Source organism: Leptosomus discolor, chromosome 26 (assembly GCF_034619465.1).
Source record: "Leptosomus discolor isolate bLepDis1 chromosome 26, bLepDis1.hap2, whole genome shotgun sequence".
Classification (NCBI taxonomy): domain Eukaryota; kingdom Metazoa; phylum Chordata; class Aves; order Leptosomiformes; family Leptosomidae; genus Leptosomus; species Leptosomus discolor.
The window spans coordinates 948,885-968,527 of NC_141416.1; the positions used below are offsets into that span (position 1 = coordinate 948,885).

Below are 19,643 nucleotides of genomic sequence, written 5' to 3' on the forward strand. Positions count from 1 at the left end.
TCACAGTCCCGGGTCCCGTGAATTCCATCTGACCGGAGAGAGATATTTTTTTTAAAAGACGCAGTTTAATTTGAAATCCTAAAGATGCTCAGGGCATCCTGTGAGGCCTTCAGGTTTTCATGCAAAACAAATATTAACACCATTAATGAATAATTGCAACATGACCATTAACATCGGCATTAACAACTGCCAATGGATGACTGGGAACTGAGCATAGAATTATTCCAAAAATAACATCCGTAGGTGGATCTTTCATTACTTGAGGGCATATTAGAACTTAAAAAAATAGAATAGGAATTTTGCAGATCAAGTTATGCTAAGCAGAAACAGGATGTAAAACTTCCAGAACAGTTTTGCATTTTGCTTTTATTTAAAGATGTCAAAAGGGAATTGGAAAAATACAGACTCCGATTTGACCCAAACTCTATTCCAAATTTCCATGACGAATTTGCACAGTCCTTTGCACCTAAGATTTCTGACATTGGCAGGGCCAAGGGCATGTGTTTTCCCATGCATGGATGGGACGAGGCAGCAAGGGATGAGATGTCAAGAATTTTCTGTTACATATTGGCCCTTCTGATGACCAGAAACCTCAAAGAAAAACACCGGGCCTCACCATTTCTGCATTCAAAAGCAAAACTTGAGGCCATGGAAATACACTTGCTGAAATTCTATTTTAAAAAAATTGTGTCGAGGAGTGACTGACATCCAGAGGGCCTCTGTATTGCCTCTGGAATCCACAGCTCCTCAATCTTAATTATGATTTTTATGTCAACTGAGCACTCACTAGTTCTGAACAAGCACCTAACATCTCAATGTAACAGCGTTACCGTATGCAAAACGAGTGGAAACATACCTTTTTAAGCAGTTCACGAGCATCACACAAGAATTAACTTGACATTAAAAAATTGTTAAAAATTTACAGAACAAATTGATAATAACACAAAATTGAGGGGTTGGTCAAAAACAACGATGCAAAGACTAAATAGATGAAGGTATATTCAACAAATAAGTATAGGCTTAGCGCATAAATCACGAATTGCTGTGGGGTACCTCATTTCCTGCAGGACAATTTCGAGCTAAATAAAAGGTCTCCCCGTCCCTTTGCTCCTCACTCAACTGCACCACTCAGTTAGCACGGTAAGTGTTACCTATTAGCAGTGTCCTTGATAGCAATGGTTCTCATTTGGGTTTGGTCAAGCAGTGAGTTGAAGTGTGTCTTTGTATCTGATCTTTGCAGGGGGTTGGACTAGGTGGCCTTTAGAGGTCCCTTCCAGCACAAACTGTTCTATGATTCTATGACCTGCAGCTCTCTGAAATCCAGGTTTTCCTAGCCTGTTGGTCTATTGCTTATTGCAAAAGGCAGTTACTAGGGAGACCAGAGTGGAAAACAAGCTTCTTAGGATGGAAATTCAGGGGGCGTTCTTCATGGATGAGCACAGGAAAGTTAGTTCCCAGGATGGCTCAAAAGGTGCACCGATATCCCTGGGATAGTGACCGGTGGCTTGATTTCTGTAAGGACCTTTTTTTGCAACTCAAGACAAATAAATAGGAAGTGGTGTGTGATAGGGCTGTCACCCAAGGGCCTAGACGGCAGCATTCGTATGCCGAAATAAAGCCTATCGATGTGCTCGGAAAGATGGGTTGTGTCTGAAAGTACTCTGTGTTTCAGGTCCTCGCTCCTTCCGGCTTTGACTACGTTACGAACAACATGTGCTCTACCGGATGCTGCTCCGTCGTGAAGAGCAAGACGGTGTGCTGCAGCCAGCCATGCCAGAAGACCATCTGCTGCGACCCGTGCCAGAAGACTGTCTGCTGCGACCCGTGCCAGCAGACCTGCTGCTGCGACCCGTGCCAGCAGTCCTGCTGTGACCCGTGCCAGCAGTCCTGCTGCGACCCATGCCAGCAGTCCTGCTGTGACCCGTGCCAGAAGCCCTGCTGTGACCCATGCCAGAAGTCCTGCTGTGACCCATGCCAGCAGTCCTGCTGTGACCCATGCCAGCAGTCTTGCTGTGACCCATGCCAGCAGTCCTGCTGTGACCCATGCCAGCAGTCCTGCTGTGACCCATGCCAGAAGTCCTGCTGTGACCCATGCCAGCAGTCCTGCTGTGATCCGTGCCAGAAGTCCTGCTGTGACCCATGCCAGCAGTCCTCCTGTGACCCGTGCCAGCAGTCCTCCTGTGACCCGTGCCAGCAGTCTTGCTGTGACCCATGCCAGCAGTCCTGCTGTGACCCATGCCAGCAGTCCTGCTGTGACCCATGCCAGCAGCCCATCTGCTGCACCAAGGTGTGCCAGAAGTCCTGCTGCTGCTGTGGCCAGCGACCCTGCTGCTGCTGTGGCTGCCGCCCCTGCTGCTGCTCTGGATGTCTGTCTTGCTGCTCCTACGTGGTGAAGAAAAAGCCCGTTATGGTGTGCTGCAGTCCTGTGCAATGCTGCTCTCCCGCCGCGAAGTGTTCCATACCCATCCAGCAGTGCTGCGCCGCAATCAAGAAGCGTTGCTGAGCCACCTCTGGGTAGCAAAAGCAACTCTGCTGGCTCCCGTCTCTGGCATGGAACAAGAACGGGCACAAGGAGATGAAAACCTACTCATTTGCTTCTGGTTCACATGATGATGCAGTGAACACCTAGAGATTTTCTTCTTGCTTTCAAACTTCAGCTGTCGTCTTCTTTCTGTCCTTTAATTATCAAGCATCTGCAATGCACTTGAATAGATCACCCTTTGTATAAGACAACAAGCTATTAGATATTAGTGGGGCTGTTAATTCTCTTCTTGGTGTACGGGATTCAGGATACCTTTGCTGTTAAAGTGATCATTCTTCGTTTTCTCTCTTGACTTGTAGACAATAAAATTTAGGATTAAGCAAAACGCAAAATCTTGTCTTTTCGTTGTTCTTACATCTCTTTGTCCAGAATACGTCCTCATTCTGGTGCCATTTTCTGCGCCTTCAGCCAGGCTCCTGCTGGCTACAGACGTGCTGCCATGGCACAGCAGAACCCTTAGGAAACAAAGAGCTGCCCAGCCGTGCTTCCCATTAGCATAAATTAGGTCATGGCTAAAGACAGCAAGTAGAGCAGTGTGATCCCTTCTTGCACCTACTGATCACCTGCCTCAGTTAGCTCAATTTTTACTATAAAACTAAGTGGTTAAGGTAAATAAAACTCAAAGGTCACAGACTTAATAAAGTGCGCATAATTCCACCACCTGGAAACACACCACTCCGTAAAATGTATAGGAAGTCACCCTGATGTTGGAATAGGTATCTCAATAGGTACTGAGACAAAATCACTGCTTACTGAATATCAGACACCATCTTCTTCTAATATCATGTTTGCAAATAAAATTTCAAAAAGCACCTTAGATCAGTTGATTATTTTTACGTGAGCAGAGATTTTCATATGTAGCATTCCTGGATTACAAGCAGTGGAATGAAACCCAGGTGTTAGCATAAAACTTAAAAGCTTCATTCCTAAAATAGCACACACATGAGTCAACAATACCTTTTCTACCTAGCTGGGACTTCCTTTGCTATTAAAATTCAGGACTCAGCTGAGAATTGCATGTCTCAGGAAAACGCCTTGAGCACTGTCTTGATTGCTTCCCTCAACCAAATCTTCAGAGCATACACAAACTCCACATTAGAATAATCTTCTGTACCATGTTAATCTCTTCTGAAAATATTACTCACATCTTTAGGAGTTTTTTATTAGTAGGTAAATCAGGTACAATACACTGGCAGAAGGATATCCTATACCATACCGTATCAGAACCATGCTATATCAGAAGTGCATTCTGTTAAGCAAATCTTGTGAATATTAATTTCATCATATCCTGGAAAACCTGCCATGACAGATTCTTCCCCATTCACAAAGGTATTGCAGCTCTCAAATTCATGTAGCCACCACGGAAGTTTACGAAGACATCATGGCATGGCATGGCATGGTATGGCATGGCATGGCTTGGCATGTAAAAGGGATTTAGTGTAGGAGATGTTTTTTCTGACCCAGCTATACATTAAATGCCAGTATCTCCTCAATATCTGTATAAAACCCTGAGTAGCAACAGCCTTGCAGACATAGACCTGTTGGAGAGGGTCCAGAGGAGGCCCTAAAAATGATCAGAGGGATGGAACACCTCTGCTGGGAGGACAGGCTGAGAGAGCTGGGGTTGTTGGGAGAAAAGAAGGCTCCAGGGAAACCTTATTTCTTGTAAGAAAGATGGGGACAGACTTTTTAGCAGGGCCTGTTGTGACAGGACAAGGAGTGATGGTTCTAAGGGGAGATTCAGACTAGATATAACGAAGAAATTTTTTAGGCTGAGGGTGGTAAGACCCTGGCCCAGGCTGCCAGGGAGAAGCCCCATCCCTGGAGACGTTCAAGGTCAGGTTGGATGGAGCTTTGAGCAGCCTAATCTGGCTAAAGAAGTCCCTGCTCACAGCATGGGGGTTGGACTAGATGAGCTTTAAAGGTGCCTTCCAACCCAAACCAATCTATGGTTCTAACACACGGATCATCTTGGCCAATATGGCAACAATAAAGCCTGATAAAAAGGTGATAAATTACTTATTCAGTGGACAACATGTTTGAGGGCTTACACAAAGAGGGCATTGCTTCCTGCAGGCAGGTATCTGGCTATTATCGCTTGACCAAAGCGATGCTCCCCTAGGGAAAATTCCAGAAGAGTCAGCCAGTGTCACAGGAGGTCATGTTCACGTCTTGGGAAGAAACTACGTGTCCCAACCACGAGGGATCACCTGCCACCACTCCAGCTTCACATTCAGAGTCTTCTGAACATGATAGCAGCCTTTATTTGCCATGAATAGATACCGACTCAGCATCTTGGGACTCTCATATTGATGTCCCCTCTCTTCAGATGAAAACTCCATCAACACCACTTTCTTCTCACGTGGAGCTGTCCTGGCTCTGCAAGTGGCCACAGTGCCTTCCCCCATCCCCAAGCCTCTTTCATAGTATCTGTCTTGATCCAACCATCTCATCCATTCCCTCCTGACCGTTCAGTCAAGCTTTGCATACACAACAGCCTTGGCCTCAGCACACTGCAGCCAAAAAAACTGTAAGCAATTGCTGGAAAAGTCCTGTCAAAGTGCCTGAACTCAGAGTATTTGTGAGATACTAGCTGGGCTCCTGAGGTACAGGGAAAGGGCATGGAGAAACACATTCAGGATTGGATTTCCATGGATTTCCAACCTCATGCTGTCTCGGTTTCACAGACCTTAGAAATAATCTCAGAGTGTACAGAAACAACACAGAAAAAAGATAACATGTGGGTACTATTTCTTTGAAAGCTGCTAATTTAGACTTAATCCATCCCTTCCATGGATGAAAATGGAAAAAAATCTTAATAGTTTATCAGAAATAAAAAGCAGGATGTGTGGGGACCAAGCACCATAGAGGGAGACCCAAGATCAAGACTGAGAAAGGAGAAACTCTTCAGTCTTAACTTTGACCACACAACCACCCCTCAGAGGCAGGAAAAAAAGATTCACATTGACCAACAGTTTCCACGGATGTCCCAAAATCCCAGCCAAGTGCAGAGGCGATACGTGAGCGATGATGTTTCCAGGTTCCATGCATGGTTCTCCCACTGCTTCAGCACCCACCTCCCCCGGGCACATTGTTAAGCATTTCTGTGTCTCAAGGTCATTCCTTGGGAAGTGGATAGGAATACCTTACAGCTACCGCCGGTTCCCATTAATGCAAATTCATTAGAAAATTTGCACTTGTTGTCTATACGTACAACTAATTACAGTGCAGAATTGAGTGGTGAGCAAACCGAAAGAGGTAAAGATTAAATACCAGAGGACACATGAGAGGCATATGCTGGGTGATACACAGTGAAGTCAAAATTGCCAAAGAATGCCTCATTTCCAGGGGGATGGCTTTGAAGCATATAAAAGGCTCCCCGTCACAGTGGTCTTCATTCGCTCGTCTTGAGTTCTCTCTTGTCCTCACTAGTCAACAGGGTAAGTCGGAGCTTACTACTTGCCTTTTCATTTGCACTCTGCTGTACTTCCATGTGCTTTTGCAGGAAGCCATCCAGGATTTCCACTACTGTCTGGTTTGGGACCAATTTTGAAGGGTTGGGTTTGGGGTCCATCTGGATGGCTTCTTTCTGATGGAACCGGTGCTGGACAACATGCCAAATGCACTGGTGTCCAATGCGAAAATATGGAGATCTCAGGGACAGGCTGTCATGGGATTCTGAACAGTAGGGACTTCCCCAGCCAGTTTGGGACGGACTTTGGGATAAGCATGCTTTAAGCTGCCTAAACAACCGGGAGATTCAAGCAGAGAAAAAGATGCTCTCTCTGTTCCTTCCAGCTTTGCCTACACTACTACCAACAACATGTCCAGCGGAGGTTGTGGGTGCTGCGGTGGAAACAACAACAGTAACATCGTGTGCTGCTACAGCACCAAGAAGTCGTCCTGCAAGACGCCAATGCAGTGCTGCTCACCCATGCAGTGCTGCACACCCTCGCAGTGCTGCTACCCCTCCACCTGCTGCATGCCCATTCAGACCTACTGCTACACCATGAGCAACAACAACAACAACAACAGAGGCTGCTGCGGAGGCTGCTGCGGTGGCAACTAAACCCACTCGGCAAAGGGCAGGCTGGGCTGTGCCGCCTGCTGCTTCCCTCCTGGCTAACTCGGTGTTGGATATGGATACGGATACCGCCCTAAATCCTCTTCTTCCTTTGCTTAGAGACTGTAGATCATCTCTCCTCTTCTTTCCCTGCCTTTAATCACCAAATGCTTGTAACGTGCTTTGAAGCTTCTACCTGCCAATCAATGTGATTTTCCTTTGTAAGCACTAGTCCTGTTGTTAATTTTCTTCTTGGTGTGTGGGCTGTTTAATTCTTTTCATCACTGTTTTGCTTCAATCTGTCTGAAAAGCAATAAAACCTGTAGATCGTGACCCTGCAAAACCCCTGGTGTTTTTCTGTTCGCTAGCTGGTGAATCCAGGCTGCGTCAGCACATCTATTGTCTTTTCTTTGCATTTCTTTACAGTGTTGGGATGCTCCTGTCTAAAAGATGCTAACTAGGGGGCTTTGCTTGCACAAAGAAAATCAACACATCTCTGATGCAGTTCTGAGCTTCTGCATGGGTCTATTCAAACACAAGCTGAGGGTCTGGCATCTCAGCAAGTAGTATTGCAACCTGGTCTAGCGAACGTTGTCCCTGCCCATGGCAAGGGGGTTGGAACTAGATGATCTTTAAGGTCCCTTCCAACCTGAACCATTCTATGATTCTATGATTACTCCCCTCATCATAAAACGACAAAGAAATAGGGATAAAATAATACATAAACTTGTAAAGGATGAGAATTTCTCCTGAAAAAAAATTGCCACAGGCACAGGCCAACTAGGAAAGCTCTGTGTATTTCAACCAGCTAGACGTCTGCTTCAGAACCTACAGACAGTCCCTATAAATAGTTTAACACTTACGAGATTGAGATCTTGCCTCTGCTAAAATGCCTGACTTACCAGGTACCGAGTTGAAGTGTTAGAACAAATGGTGAGAAACCTCGACCGTCTTCAAGGAGTGACTGGGTCGGTAAGAGTTGTACCAAAACACAGCATGCAAGATCTGCACTGCAGTCCTTATTCTGTGTCTGACGCCCTTTGCTGACCCTGTTTCGACACCATTTCAGTCCCTTCTTTGCATTAAGATACCATAACCCACTCAACAAAGACCACTGTAGTACTTAGGTTACATGAATGACTGGACATGACTATCATGTGTAGGAAATGCCCACCTAGATCATCACTCCTTCTTGTAGTTGCAGGACTTGCCAATGAGAATGTTCCCTCTTGAGACACAAGTGAACTGTGCCCCTTTGCTTCTGCCCCATTAATTCCTTGTAAATTAATCAGTTCTCATGGGTAGGCAAGTGTACGCCTCTCAGAGGGGACCTGCGGTAAAGGAAATGCCGTGCATCTTCTTCTACCCTGTCTGGAGAAGTTGTGACTACATGTGTTGCTTCTCCAGCATTTCACTCAAGGAATTGTTCTCATTCCAGAAAAGCCTGGAAAGGAGCTGCCTGCATTTACTGTAGGGACGAAGCAGCTCTAAAATCACAATCTGCTCCCCCTTGCATCCTGCAGAAAGCAAATCCAGCATCCTCAGGGCTGACAGCAGCTCACCTAGGGGGACCCCCCCCTTCAGAGTACCCCAGGGATCCTGGAGGATGTCAGGCAACCGGCATGGAACTCGCCAGGCAGGCTCCACCATCCTCTCATTAGGCAGCACTCCTCTCAGGATAACGTGGCAAGGTCTTCAAATGGGAGCTGCAATTTTAGGCCGCGGAAAAAATTCCTCCCAAATACTCTATGTTCCTGCCAGCATTCAGCCCCACAGCAAAGTGCATTGGAGGCAGTGGCATTCATCCACCCTGGCTCAGTTGCCCAAGGCTCTGCCTTACCTTGACCTTACTCCCTTCCTCTCTCCCTCCCAGAAAATGATTCTGCCTCAACAATGTCTCTTCCTGCATCACTTCTGAGTCTCTGCCTCCCGCTTAGCTCCATGACCCCAGTTAGGACAAGTTTTGTGTGCTTGTGACATCTCTTCCACCTTCATCTTCCTCTCACCGTCTCAGTCCGTGCTGGGCTCCATCATTTACCGCTTCCAACGCCCACAAAGGGTCTTGTGCAACCTCCTAGCCTAAACTCCACTTCCTCCCTGAGAAGCTGGGCAGGGGTGGTCCTGCTTGGCGCCAGGGCTGTAGCACACAAGGGGATTTCAGCTGGGTGCAAGGGGAGGTTGCAGGAGGGACGTGTTGTCTTGCAATGCGTCGTGCCCAGTCCCAGAGCCATGGCTCCTTGGGTTGCCGCTTGCACAGGCAGTGCTGTCCTTTAACTTTTTAATCAAAATGCAAAATATTCTGAAGCGAATATTCCATTCAGGGTTTTCAAAAATGTTTCTAGGAAAGCAGTCCCAGCAAAGCAGAGCAGGAACTGAGGCACTCCTGGATTAGTGATGCCCGCATGCAAACCTGAACCCCCCAGACTGAAGGATTTGCAAAAGCTTAGACAAGGCAAAAGACAAAGATGGCTTTGGCGTCACAAAGATGCTCTTAGCATGCATGAGGGTAAGATGATCTTACATGAAGTCATGTGCAGGTGACTGAGATCCAGGAGCCAGCGTGACTCCCAACACATCCTAAACACATGATCTTCTTGCACCTTGCTCACGTGCATGTTCTGTGACTGGGAACAAACTTATCTATTTTCATGAAATTTTCCAAATATTTGTTTCAAACTCCAGTTCGATGAAACAGTCCATCACGTGCCAGAAAGACACAACCCAGGGGTTCAGTTTCGGCTCTTACGCTGATTCAGCACCAGCCACCGCTGAGTAAGTCCCATAGCATCTTTGGCCATCACGGTCTGCATTTGTTAAACAGATACGAGGACACATTTTTGGGCTCCCTTGCAAGGTTGCAGAGAGGACAGATTCATCAGTATTCATAGGAGTCCTTTGATTATCTGCAGGCTAAACAATTACGAGGCAAAACAAAGGTAGTGATCACAAATAATAAGGCAAAGAGTAAATACCAAGAGACACGTATAGCTAAAAAGTATGGGTTTAGATTAGTAATCAGGGAAGTTCAAATGGTCAATTGCTGTCTCACTTCCAGGAGGAAGGTTCCTAGGACTATAAAAGGTCTCCTGGCCCAGCTCGCTTCATTCGCTCATCTTCTCTTCCCTTCACCTCTCCTCACTCTTCAACAGGGTAAGTGAGAACATCTAAATCTTCCTTCCTTTCCACAAAAGAAAAATGCTATGGATATCTTATAACAGTATCCAAATATAACCAGGTATCTGGACTGGGACTTTGGCTGGAGTTGGGCTTTTATAAACCTTGTACTAGGAATTATGTGGATGAGCTAGAAGCGTTAAATGATGGAGAGGCTACAGGCGTATCAGCAGGGCCACGCAGAGCAAGGGGACCGAGAATGTTTCAGGAGGGCCCAAATCGAGGACTATGCACACTGTGCTGTGTGATGCTTGCTAAGACATTAGGGGTGCCCTATGTAGGCATCTACGTTGCAGCAAAAAGGCAGAGAGAATAGTTACGAGCAAGATTTACTACAAACAGGGCAGCACTCCGTTTCAGCGCCTTGAATCTCCAAATCTAGCATAAACAGAGCTTTGAATCAATTCTGTGTTTCCAAATATCCTGCTCCCAGTCACAGACAGACTCTCTCTGTTCCTTCCAGCTTTGCCTACACTACTACCAACAACATGTCCAGTGGAGGTTGTGGGTGCTGCGGTGGAAACAACAACAATAACAGCGTAGTGTACTGCTACAGCAGCCCAAAGAGCCGCAAGATGCCGATGTGCTGCCCGCCCACGCAGTGCTGCTACCCCTCCCCCTGCTGCATGCCCATGCAGATGTGCTGCTACAGCATGAACAACAACAACAACAGAGGCTGCTGCGGAGGCTGCTGCGGTGGCAACTAAACCCGCTCAGTGAAGGGCAGGCTGGGCTGTGCCGCCTGCTGCTTCCCTCCTGGCTAACTCGGTGTTGGATATGGATATGGATATGGATATGGATATGGCCCTGAACACTTGTACTCCATTGCTTAGAGACTGTAGATCATCTCTCCTCTTCTTTGCCTGCCTTTAATCACCAAACACTTGTAACGTGCTTTGAAGTTGCTACCCGCTGATCAGTGTGATTTTCCTTTGTAAGCACTAGTCCTGCTGCTAATTTTCCTCTTGTTGTGTGGGATGATTAATGCTGATGATGTATCATACTCCCTTTTCTTGCTTTAATCTCCAATTAGTCATGAAAGACAATAAAATTTCTAAGTTATGACACTGCAAACTTCTGGTGTGTGTTTGTTCATTTATCTTTGTCTTTTAAACTATAGCTCTGGTCTGGGATTTTTTTTAGCATTTGCTTAGTTTCTGAATATAAAGAATTTGTCATGCTGATGATGATAGCACCCCAGCATATGCAGTAAGCTTCTTGGGTCAGTCTCTCATCTGGGGAAAAACAGTGCTTGCTAGTGTCAGTACATTACCTAAGCTACAGGAGAACCCTCTTGGCCATGCAGTTTCGTGCTATCTTTCCCCTGCTCATGACTCTGAATATACACAGTCTGAGATCAAAGCATCTGTATGGTCCCAAAGCCAGAGCTAAAGGTCTTTTTTGCCAATGGAAATCTCTCCAGAAAATTTGCTGAGCTTTAAAGCAGGCTTCTTAAAAGGTTTGGTGCCTTGTCAATAAGACTAAATAGGCCACAAGCATAGTCTGCACAGCACAGGGAGGGAGGGAGTCATCGAAAGATGTGGAGATATAAGTCTAGCCTGAGGGATTCAGAAATACTTTCTAATGTCACCTGGAAGTCTATTGAAATGTGTCAGCTTTTAAGAGATGAGGTTCAGGAACGAAATATTTGCACTTTGTGATTTGTAAAATCCTCACGAAGGGAAGTGACTCCAAAACATCTCTTTGAACATGAAAAACTCCAAAACCAGCATAATCTTGGGACTGCAGTAATGAGTTACAAATCTAAAATCCTCGTTGGCCCTTAACAGATAACAAAGTCTTTTCTGTCCTTACATGCAAGTCCTGTGGCTTCCTGCAAGGCAATTACATTTTTCCTGTAGCTAAAGAATAAATTAACTCAGCGGCAGCAAAGTGCCAGGTTCAAGCACGCGCCCTGGAGTCACACCCCTGAATTCTGCACATGCTTTTCCCAGTGATTCAAACCCAAACACCACGGTGCAAACCTCTGAGCATCTGTTACGGAGGCTCTGCCTTGGAGTGAGCACATGGACACGCCTTCTGCACTGACAGCCTCGGGGCTGCCGTGAGAGACACTTCACTGGTACTTAAAAAATGCCTTGACCGTCCACAGAAATGCAAAGTGGAGCGGCTACACGGAAAATGAGTCAAAGTAGAAATGTCAGAAAAGTGGACATGGTCCTTGACAAAGCCTGAAATCGTTAGTTCATGACGTCAGCAATGTGGTGTCCTCATTCCAGATTTGCAGCATAAAAGGGCTTTCAGTGTTGTACCCACGCACTTGACCAAGGTCCTCCTCACTTGGAAGGGAATGAATTCATTTAAAGAGGGGAATACACGTCCCATCCACAACTTGATGTGCTGGAGTCCGCAGGGATCCTGTATTCAGAGCTCACCTCTTGCAGTCATCTGTGCTACGCACAGGGCAGCAACATCTGCCGTTCATCACCGTCCTGATGTCACCCTTGACTCCCTCACCACCTCTCCGGCTGTCAGGTTTCTCTGTGCTCCAGAAGGTGATGAGCGTCATGTCCAGATATCGCTGACCCATCTACAAAGCCAGCTGGAAAACTTCCCACGTTTTCTCACAGAAAATTTCAACTTTCCACTAACAAATCAAAAGCCAAAGGTTTTTCACGTGGAAGCGTATGAAAGAAAAAAAAAAATCCCCATTGATTGATAACATTTTCAGAGTCAGAAGACAGGCTTGTCTGGCAGAAATTGCGTTTTTTAAAGAACTAACTGTACTCTCTGTGGTTTTCTAAGTGCTTTCTGCAACTTCAGTGCTAGGGTACTCCACGAAGAAACGTCATCATATCAGGAAAATGTTGTTAATTAAAACCTGATGTCTGTTTTTAAAGAACATAAGCATTAAAACGTAAGTTTCAAATTTTTTTTTTTTTTTGAATCTTGCTAATCCAGAATTCAGAATTTTTTATACATAATAAACAGACATCCACTTGGAATCCAGCTTTACAAAATAAAATCACATTTTCATGAAGCTAGCATAATAAAAAGAGTTCTTCCCACTTTTAATTACAGTCAAGTAGAAACATGGTAACTGAGTGTAGCCCCTGTCCCACCACAGGGCACTTCCAGCCACAGACCGTTGCACCGTGGCACAAAGTGTGGAGCAGGGCATGAAGAGGCAGTAAAATCATCACATCTCTGCTGAGCTACATTTCCAGCTGTGGGTAAAACACCCAGAGGGCAGTTTGGGGACAAACCCCAGCTCTGCAGAGCTCACCATGAACCCAATTCCTGGTTTAGTGTTGGTCAGAGTGGGGTTAAGCTGAAATAGATTTGAAAAATCAATCGCTTCTTACTAAAAAGAGAATTTCACTTTTTTTCCAACTTTTCCTTTTTTAAAAAAATTGCTCTTTGTTTTGACAAGAATCTTGCTTGTTTTCCATGACAGATTTTTCCCTGTTTCCTTCAGCCCTGTGAAAAACCATTTCCATTTGCGTTCCTCTGCTCCAACACCCTGTTTCAAGGCATGCGCCGTTGAGCACCTGGACGTGGGACGGGACACCAGGACTCCTGGGCCTTTTTGTGGTTTTCCCACTGCCATGAGAGACTCCTTTTGGGCACATCACTCAGCATCACGGTATTCCAGGTATCCTTATCCCAGGATCCCATCTGACTAACATTAGGTAACAGCGTATTCGAACATGACCGATGGGAGAACTAATTAGATAATGGCCACTGCATATGCAAAGAGCTAAGCTGACGTTACATCAAGGGAGATGCTAATTGCAGCTGATTAATCCAATACAAGTGCCAGAAAAAATATACATACAGAAGTGGCACTCACTGCTCAGCTATTAATTCCCATGGCATGCCTCATTTCCAAGAGAGCTCAGCCACATATAAAAGCTTTCGGCCCCAGCTCTGTCCTCAGGACTCAGACTCCCGTCTGTCACCAGCTACAGGGTGAGTTGGATTCTCTCCGCTGTCTCGGATTCCTCATTTTTTTTCATAGAAACAGCAAAAGGAAAAAAGTCAGCGGTGGTTTTTTTTCTTTTTCCCAGACTGTTTATCCCCGAGGGCTTATCCATCTCTGCCACAGGATGACCTACCATAAAGGCTACAGCAACCAGGACTTGTGCCACGACAGCTCGGTCTGTGGCGAGAAGGGCTGGACGTGGCACGGTTCCACAGGGTGCTGCCACGAAAGCCCCATGGGCACCACGGCCCAGTCCCCTTGCCGTGACCCCGGCAGCCTCAGCCGCGACATTGAGGGGTCCTGCCAGAGCGAGCCGCGAGGCTGCCAGCCCATGGAGCCGTGCCCACCCCGGAGCTGCTGCCCACCCCAGCAAAGCTGCAATTCCAGCAAGCCCCGGCGGCGGGTGGAGGTGAGCCACGTGCAGCCCATCTGCCCCCCACCCGTGAAAATTCACCGCCGACCGCTGCAGCAGTACCGCCCCCCCCTGCACTGCGAGGAGCCGGGTTGCTGCAGCAAACCGCGGAGGCGAGTGGAGCAGTGCCCCGTGGAGGATGCCTGTCCCCCCGTGACGCTGCATCCCCGGCCGCTGCAGCATCGCTGCCCCTGCATCCCGTGCTGCCGCCCGCCCGTTCAGCGCTGCTGCCCGGCCGCTGTGCCCCTGCTGCCGCATCCCAGCCAGCACCAGCAAAAGCAGGTCCCTCTCTTGCCACCCTGTTTGCAGAAGAAATGAGCAGGGGGCCAACGAGGCACTGGGACCCCTCCCCAGCACGTGCCCACACGCCGCTCAGCACGGGGGATGCTTCGCTCCTCACCCAAACCGCCGAGGCTCCCACCTCCGCTTTCGGCACGACGCAACGCCGCCGCGGCTGATGGCTCGTCGCTGCTCTTTGCACACTGGACTCAGGGTCTGCAGTCCCTGCTTGACCCCAGCACTGACACTTTAAATTCCCAGGGTCCTCCCCTGCCGGGGAACAGGCTTTCACCATCCAAAACCCACTCTGCTCTTCCTCAGGGTAGAGCAGCCCCTTCTCCCCTCTTCTGAGAAGGTGAGCAGCCTGGGGATGGAGAAACCAAATGGAAAGAGCCTGAGCAAGGACAGGGAAACGACCTGCCATGGATTCACCTTCTCCCATGGGTTCAGCGGACTGTGATTTCGAGGTTGTTCGAAAACAGAGACAGGACTGTACTGGGAAAAAAGTACACACTGCCATGGCAGGAGCATCAAGGACTCCTGTAATTTTGTTTTCTCCCTGTGTATTCCAGAATAAAGTTGAAAAAATTTAGTTGACATTTGGTTCCTTTTTTTTTTACCCCCAAAAATATTACCAGCATCACAGTGAGAAGATACTAAAAGTCATTAAAATTCTCTCAAGGAAACTTGTAAATTTAAAATCAAAACTAGAGTTCACACACGAGGATTTCAGCTTCAGCTGTAGCGGTTTCACCAGGCTGAACTCCATCTGCAAGCTGTGAAATCCCCTCCACTCTGCTTACACACCACAGGATCAACGGAGGGACTTCACTGCGGTCCATCAGCAAGAGATCTAGGTACAGTTTGCTCCACAACATGTGCCATCACCTTCATTAGCCAGATAGCAAAGCTGCACCGGGAGGCCATCCATCATATAAAAGTTAACCGTGATAATAAGCGTGTGCCCCAGCACGTGAGGCGTGTCTGTACATGCCAGGAATGCCTTTTCACTCGGTGCAGGAAGATGCAGGCCAGGCTCTTCCCCCGCAGCTCCCCACTGCCTGGCTCTTGCAGGCACACTGGTAATGTGCTGGCTTTCTCTCACTTTGCCAGAAAAGCCTTCCGCTAGGTGCATTAATATATATTAAAAATAGGATATATATAAAATATATAAATATATTTTAATATATTTAAAATATATATAACAATATTTGTTGTTGTTTCTTTGTATTTCCTAAACATAGTCCCAATGTGTCCTCCCATCTGCTAGCAACCACCAAGGAAAACCATAAAGAAAAAGAGAAATCCATTCTTGTTTTCTTAACTCAGAAAAAAGCCACAACAATTTATTTTATTTATGTCTGATTTTAACCAAACCAAAAACCACTTACATACACACTTTAACTTCAGAAAGTCCTTATTTTATTAGCTATTTTCTTCCCAGCCTCTTCTCCCTGAAGCCAGTTCCCAGGCACCATCCCGGCACGGTACCCAAAGGGCTGACTCAGAGCCCACAGACCAAGGGCCAGCTTAGCCCTCCAGCCAGGGCTTCCAGATCCGTTTTGGTCCATCTCGTCTTCTGAGCTGCTGTTCTCCAGCTTCCCCAGCCCTCCCATCCCAGTTTGGCCATCCCAGCTGCAGGACCATTGCTCCAGCCTACCCACACCCCATCTTCCAGCAATTTCACCCGTTCACCTCAGTTTGGTGTCACCTATAGGTTTGACAAGTCCAGCCCATTATTTAGGGCACTAATGAAGATGTGAAACAGCACCAGCACCAGTATCAGCCAGTTTTTCACCCACCATATCGTTTACCCATCTGGTCCATACTTCCACCAGCTTAACTACAAGGCTGCCGTGCGAGACTGTGCCAAAAGCCTTGCAAAAGTTGAGGTGGCACCATCCAGCACACTCCACCATCCACAGAGCCAGCCTCTTCATCACCGAAACCCATCAGCATGATTTGCTTTTGGTGACTCTGAGCTGGCTTTTCCCAGTCACCTGTTTGTGCTCCAGGCACCTGGAAATGCTCCTCACGGGTAGCACAAGGGGAAGGCCAGGACATTAGCACTGTGCACATCACGGCTCCTGACTCACAGGTCACCCGTCAGGCTCCGTTCAGTGTCTTGGTCCTCTGGAGATGGTGAATAAGTACATTATTACCTGCCTCACATCGCCGATGTGTGGCTTAAATGATGTGAGTCTTTTATGTGCACTACTCAGTAACTACGTTATAATTAAGAGATACTTATCAAAAATCATGAGTCAAGCAGAACATGCCAAGCACTGGGAACAGCATCCAAATGGAGGAGTTGTTTTGTCAATAAATAATTTAGCCCTCGTTCCTGCAACGTGTTTCATTTACAAGGGGAAGACTTGGAACCATATAAAAGGCCTCCGTCCCTTTGCCACTCACAATCTGCTTCCCTGGTCAGCAACTGCCTTCCTTTGTGCATTGGGTAAGACACATCCCGGAGCAGCCGGGTTCATTTTTGGGTGGGTGTTTGGATTCGGGAGGTCACAGACCTGGCATGACCATGGTCTACACCAAGGGCTAGAGGACAATGGGCTAAGCCAAGAAAGAAGCTACTGGGGGACTTGGGTATGGGATTTACAGCAATGCCACAGTATGCTGCAGTGCCTTGTGGTTGTTTCTGTTCTTGGAGGAATAAAAAACCAAGGGTAAGGTCAGAAAGAGGGTTTGGACATAATCTGACCTGTATTGGGCAACTGCAAGACTTTCCTTTAGATCCAGGCTTTCAGGATAAGCAAGGTTGACCTGCTCACTAAAGCAGCTTTGTGGGAAATTAAATGAGGAGAGGAGATGGACGTGTAAGCCTATCTGGCCACGTGTTTTTCAGGCTTTTCGCTACAACTCAAACATGATATACTCTTCTGGAAGAGAATCATACTTCAACTTGAACTCTACCTGGTATGATCCTGCGGGGTCCTGGCTGGACACGAGGCGCACACCCTTCCGTTACGGCTACAACACCTGCTCCTCAGGGTGCGACGGTGAAGGTGTTGAAGGCATGAGAGGGCACAACTACCGTCATTACGGCTATCGGCAGCCAGTCTGCTCCGAGAGATGTCACGGCTATGCTGCAGATGAGTCGTGCCACGGAGGCGGGGGCTCGAGCTGCGTCAGGAGGCCCACGTACAGCTACGGGTCATCAGGGGGATGCAACAGCTACGGGAGGTCGGTCTGCTCCGAGAGATGCCAGGGGTCCTCTGGTTCGTGCCATGGAGGTGATTCGAGCTGCGTCAGGAGACCCACATACAGCTACGGGTCATCGGGGGGATGCCATAGCTACGGGAGGTCGGTCTGCTCTGAGACGTGCCATGGATCAGGGTACCAGGGAGGGAAGCCATCCTACAGCAAGCCAACACAGTGCGTCCCAGTGCAGACCTGTCCCCCTCCAGTGCAGCAAGGGCACCAGGGGGGGAAGTCGTCCTACAGCAAGCCAACACAGTGTGTCTCGCAGTGTGTCCCGGTGCAGACCTGTCCCCCTCAGGTGCAGCAAGGGTACCAGGGGGGGAAGTCATCCTACAGCAAGCCAACACAGTGTGTCTCACAGTGTGTCCCAGTGCAGACCTGTCCCCCTCAGGTGCAGCAAGGGTACCAGGGGGGAAAGTTGTCCTACAGCAAGCCAATGCAGCGCATCCCAGTGCAGACCTGTCCCCCTCCGATGCAGCAAGGCTGCATGCCCATGGCAAAGGGCATCCCAAGCCAGCAGCAAAAGCAGGTCTGCAAAGTGCCAGCCCGGAAGATAAAGTAGAGTATATGAGGAGTAGGGATGAATGGGGGAGACTTCTCACTCTTGCAACGTTGCCCTGATGAGCAGATGTCCTGTATTGCTCACGGATCTCCACTCTTCCTGTTATTTTGCTTGTAACGTGCTTTGAAGGTGTGACCCACTGTCTCTGTGAAATATTAAGTGCTGTTCACCCCCTTATTTCACAGTAGACATGGAGGCAATAAAAAATTACGGCTCATAACCCCCTTGCATCAGTGTTTTCCACTTCATCCCTTTGAATTGCTTCTGTTCCTTCTTGTGGCCAAAGCTGGTGTTTGCAGCGTCCCCATTCACCCTCACATTGAGTTTCCTGGTTGATTCAACCTGGTGTCTTTTTATCCCCACTCCAGACAACTTCCTTGTTGAGAAGTAACTAACAGTTCTCATCATGGACTCTTAATGCCACCAGCAATTAAGTACTAATACGCTAATGTAAAAAAGCCAAACCCACACATTTCACCAGAGAGGTAAAAATGAGAAGCACATCATTTCACTCACTGACAAGGCAACGGGTACAGCTTGACTTGCATCATAAGCCTCCAAAAAAAGCCCTGGGAAAAAAGTCAGGAAATGGATTCAGGAACGGGAATGGCACGGCTAGTGAAGAGCAAGAGGGGATGCCAAAGCTTGTGGAAGATAAATGCTCTGGTCCATGGTTCATTAGACCTTCAGAGATGGCAAGTGTGACGGATCTTGTCTCACCCCAAGGGAGGCGGCTCCTGCAGGACCCACGTGTGTTCAGCAGCTGATACTCAGTGATGCTGGAGGCCATTCTGATGGCTGAGGGGTGTTGGGAAAGACCAGGGAGGGGTGAGACCTCTCAGAGCTGAAGACTTTGACCCAGGGAGAAATGGGGATCAGCTGACCAGGAACACATGTCAAATGGAGGCTAGAAATGGGTTTGTAGACATCAGGGTGGCACTTGGCTGGACTCGCTCTCTCGAACAGAATCACAGAATTACAGAATGGTAGGGGTTGGAAGGGACCTCTGGAAACCGTCATCCAACCTCTTCGTTAAACGTGGGCGAAAGACCCTGGACTCCTAGTAAGATATGGCCTCGTAAGGTTAGAAGAGGATTCACCTGGGAGAATTGTTGCAGCAAAGCAGGTATCTGGAGTCAGTGACTCACAGCATCGTGTCCCCAGTTGCTCCTCGCACCTCACCCAGCCCAGGCAAGAGCCTCCATCATCTCCATCTCCTGGTGTCCTGCCCAGCCCAGCCTGCAGGATGTGACACATCACAGAATCAGCCGCTTCGCAACATTAATGGTGGAGATTTCTCCTGCAGCAGGGGAAGAAAAGAAATAAAAACAGCTACAGGGTGCACCTTCATGGGATGGAGCTTTTCTAGGTGGACACATGGGGGTTGCCAACTTGCTCTGCCCTGACACTGCAGCAATCCTTCCTTTCCAGCCTCTTCCTCATGCATGT

At 47.8% G+C, this 19,643-nt stretch overlaps 3 protein-coding genes across 3 annotated transcripts; all 3 read left to right on the top strand.

Annotated features, from left to right (window-relative positions):
* The first annotated feature begins 1,404 nt into the window (after positions 1 to 1,404).
* Positions 1,405 to 6,611, top strand: LOC104343646 (uncharacterized). The gene is made up of 4 exons (XM_086478223.1): positions 1,405 to 1,446; positions 1,673 to 2,410; positions 5,975 to 5,982; positions 6,341 to 6,611. The coding sequence occupies exons 1-4, from the start codon at positions 1,405 to 1,407 to the stop codon at positions 6,609 to 6,611; spliced, it is 1,059 nt and encodes a 352-aa protein (XP_086334349.1).
* A 7,238-nt stretch (positions 6,612 to 13,849) lies between these two features.
* On the top strand, positions 13,850 to 14,455 carry LOC147413568 (uncharacterized). Its single transcript, XM_086478529.1, has one exon. It carries the CDS (start codon positions 13,850 to 13,852, stop codon positions 14,453 to 14,455), a length of 606 nt encoding a protein of 201 aa, XP_086334655.1.
* A 2,842-nt stretch (positions 14,456 to 17,297) lies between these two features.
* On the top strand, positions 17,298 to 18,194 carry LOC104351234 (uncharacterized). Its single transcript, XM_086478482.1, has 2 exons — positions 17,298 to 17,891; positions 18,075 to 18,194. The coding sequence occupies exons 1-2, from the start codon at positions 17,298 to 17,300 to the stop codon at positions 18,192 to 18,194; spliced, it is 714 nt and encodes a 237-aa protein (XP_086334608.1).
* The last annotated feature ends 1,449 nt before the right edge of the window (positions 18,195 to 19,643 follow it).

Excerpts from the sequence above, each read along its gene's own strand:
- LOC104351234 (XM_086478482.1), top strand. The coding sequence starts at position 17,298 with ATGATATACTCTTCTGGAAGAGAATCATACTTCAACTTGAACTCTACC. Across the intron at positions 17,892-18,074 it reads ACAGCAAGCCAACACAGTGT|CGCATCCCAGTGCAGACCTG; the intron begins GTCTCGCAGTGT and ends AAGCCAATGCAG.
- LOC147413568 (XM_086478529.1), top strand. The coding sequence starts at position 13,850 with ATGACCTACCATAAAGGCTACAGCAACCAGGACTTGTGCCACGACAGC.
- LOC104343646 (XM_086478223.1), top strand. The coding sequence starts at position 1,405 with ATGGAAATTCAGGGGGCGTTCTTCATGGATGAGCACAGGAAA. Across the intron at positions 1,447-1,672 it reads TCATGGATGAGCACAGGAAA|GTCCTCGCTCCTTCCGGCTT; the intron begins GTTAGTTCCCAG and ends TCTGTGTTTCAG.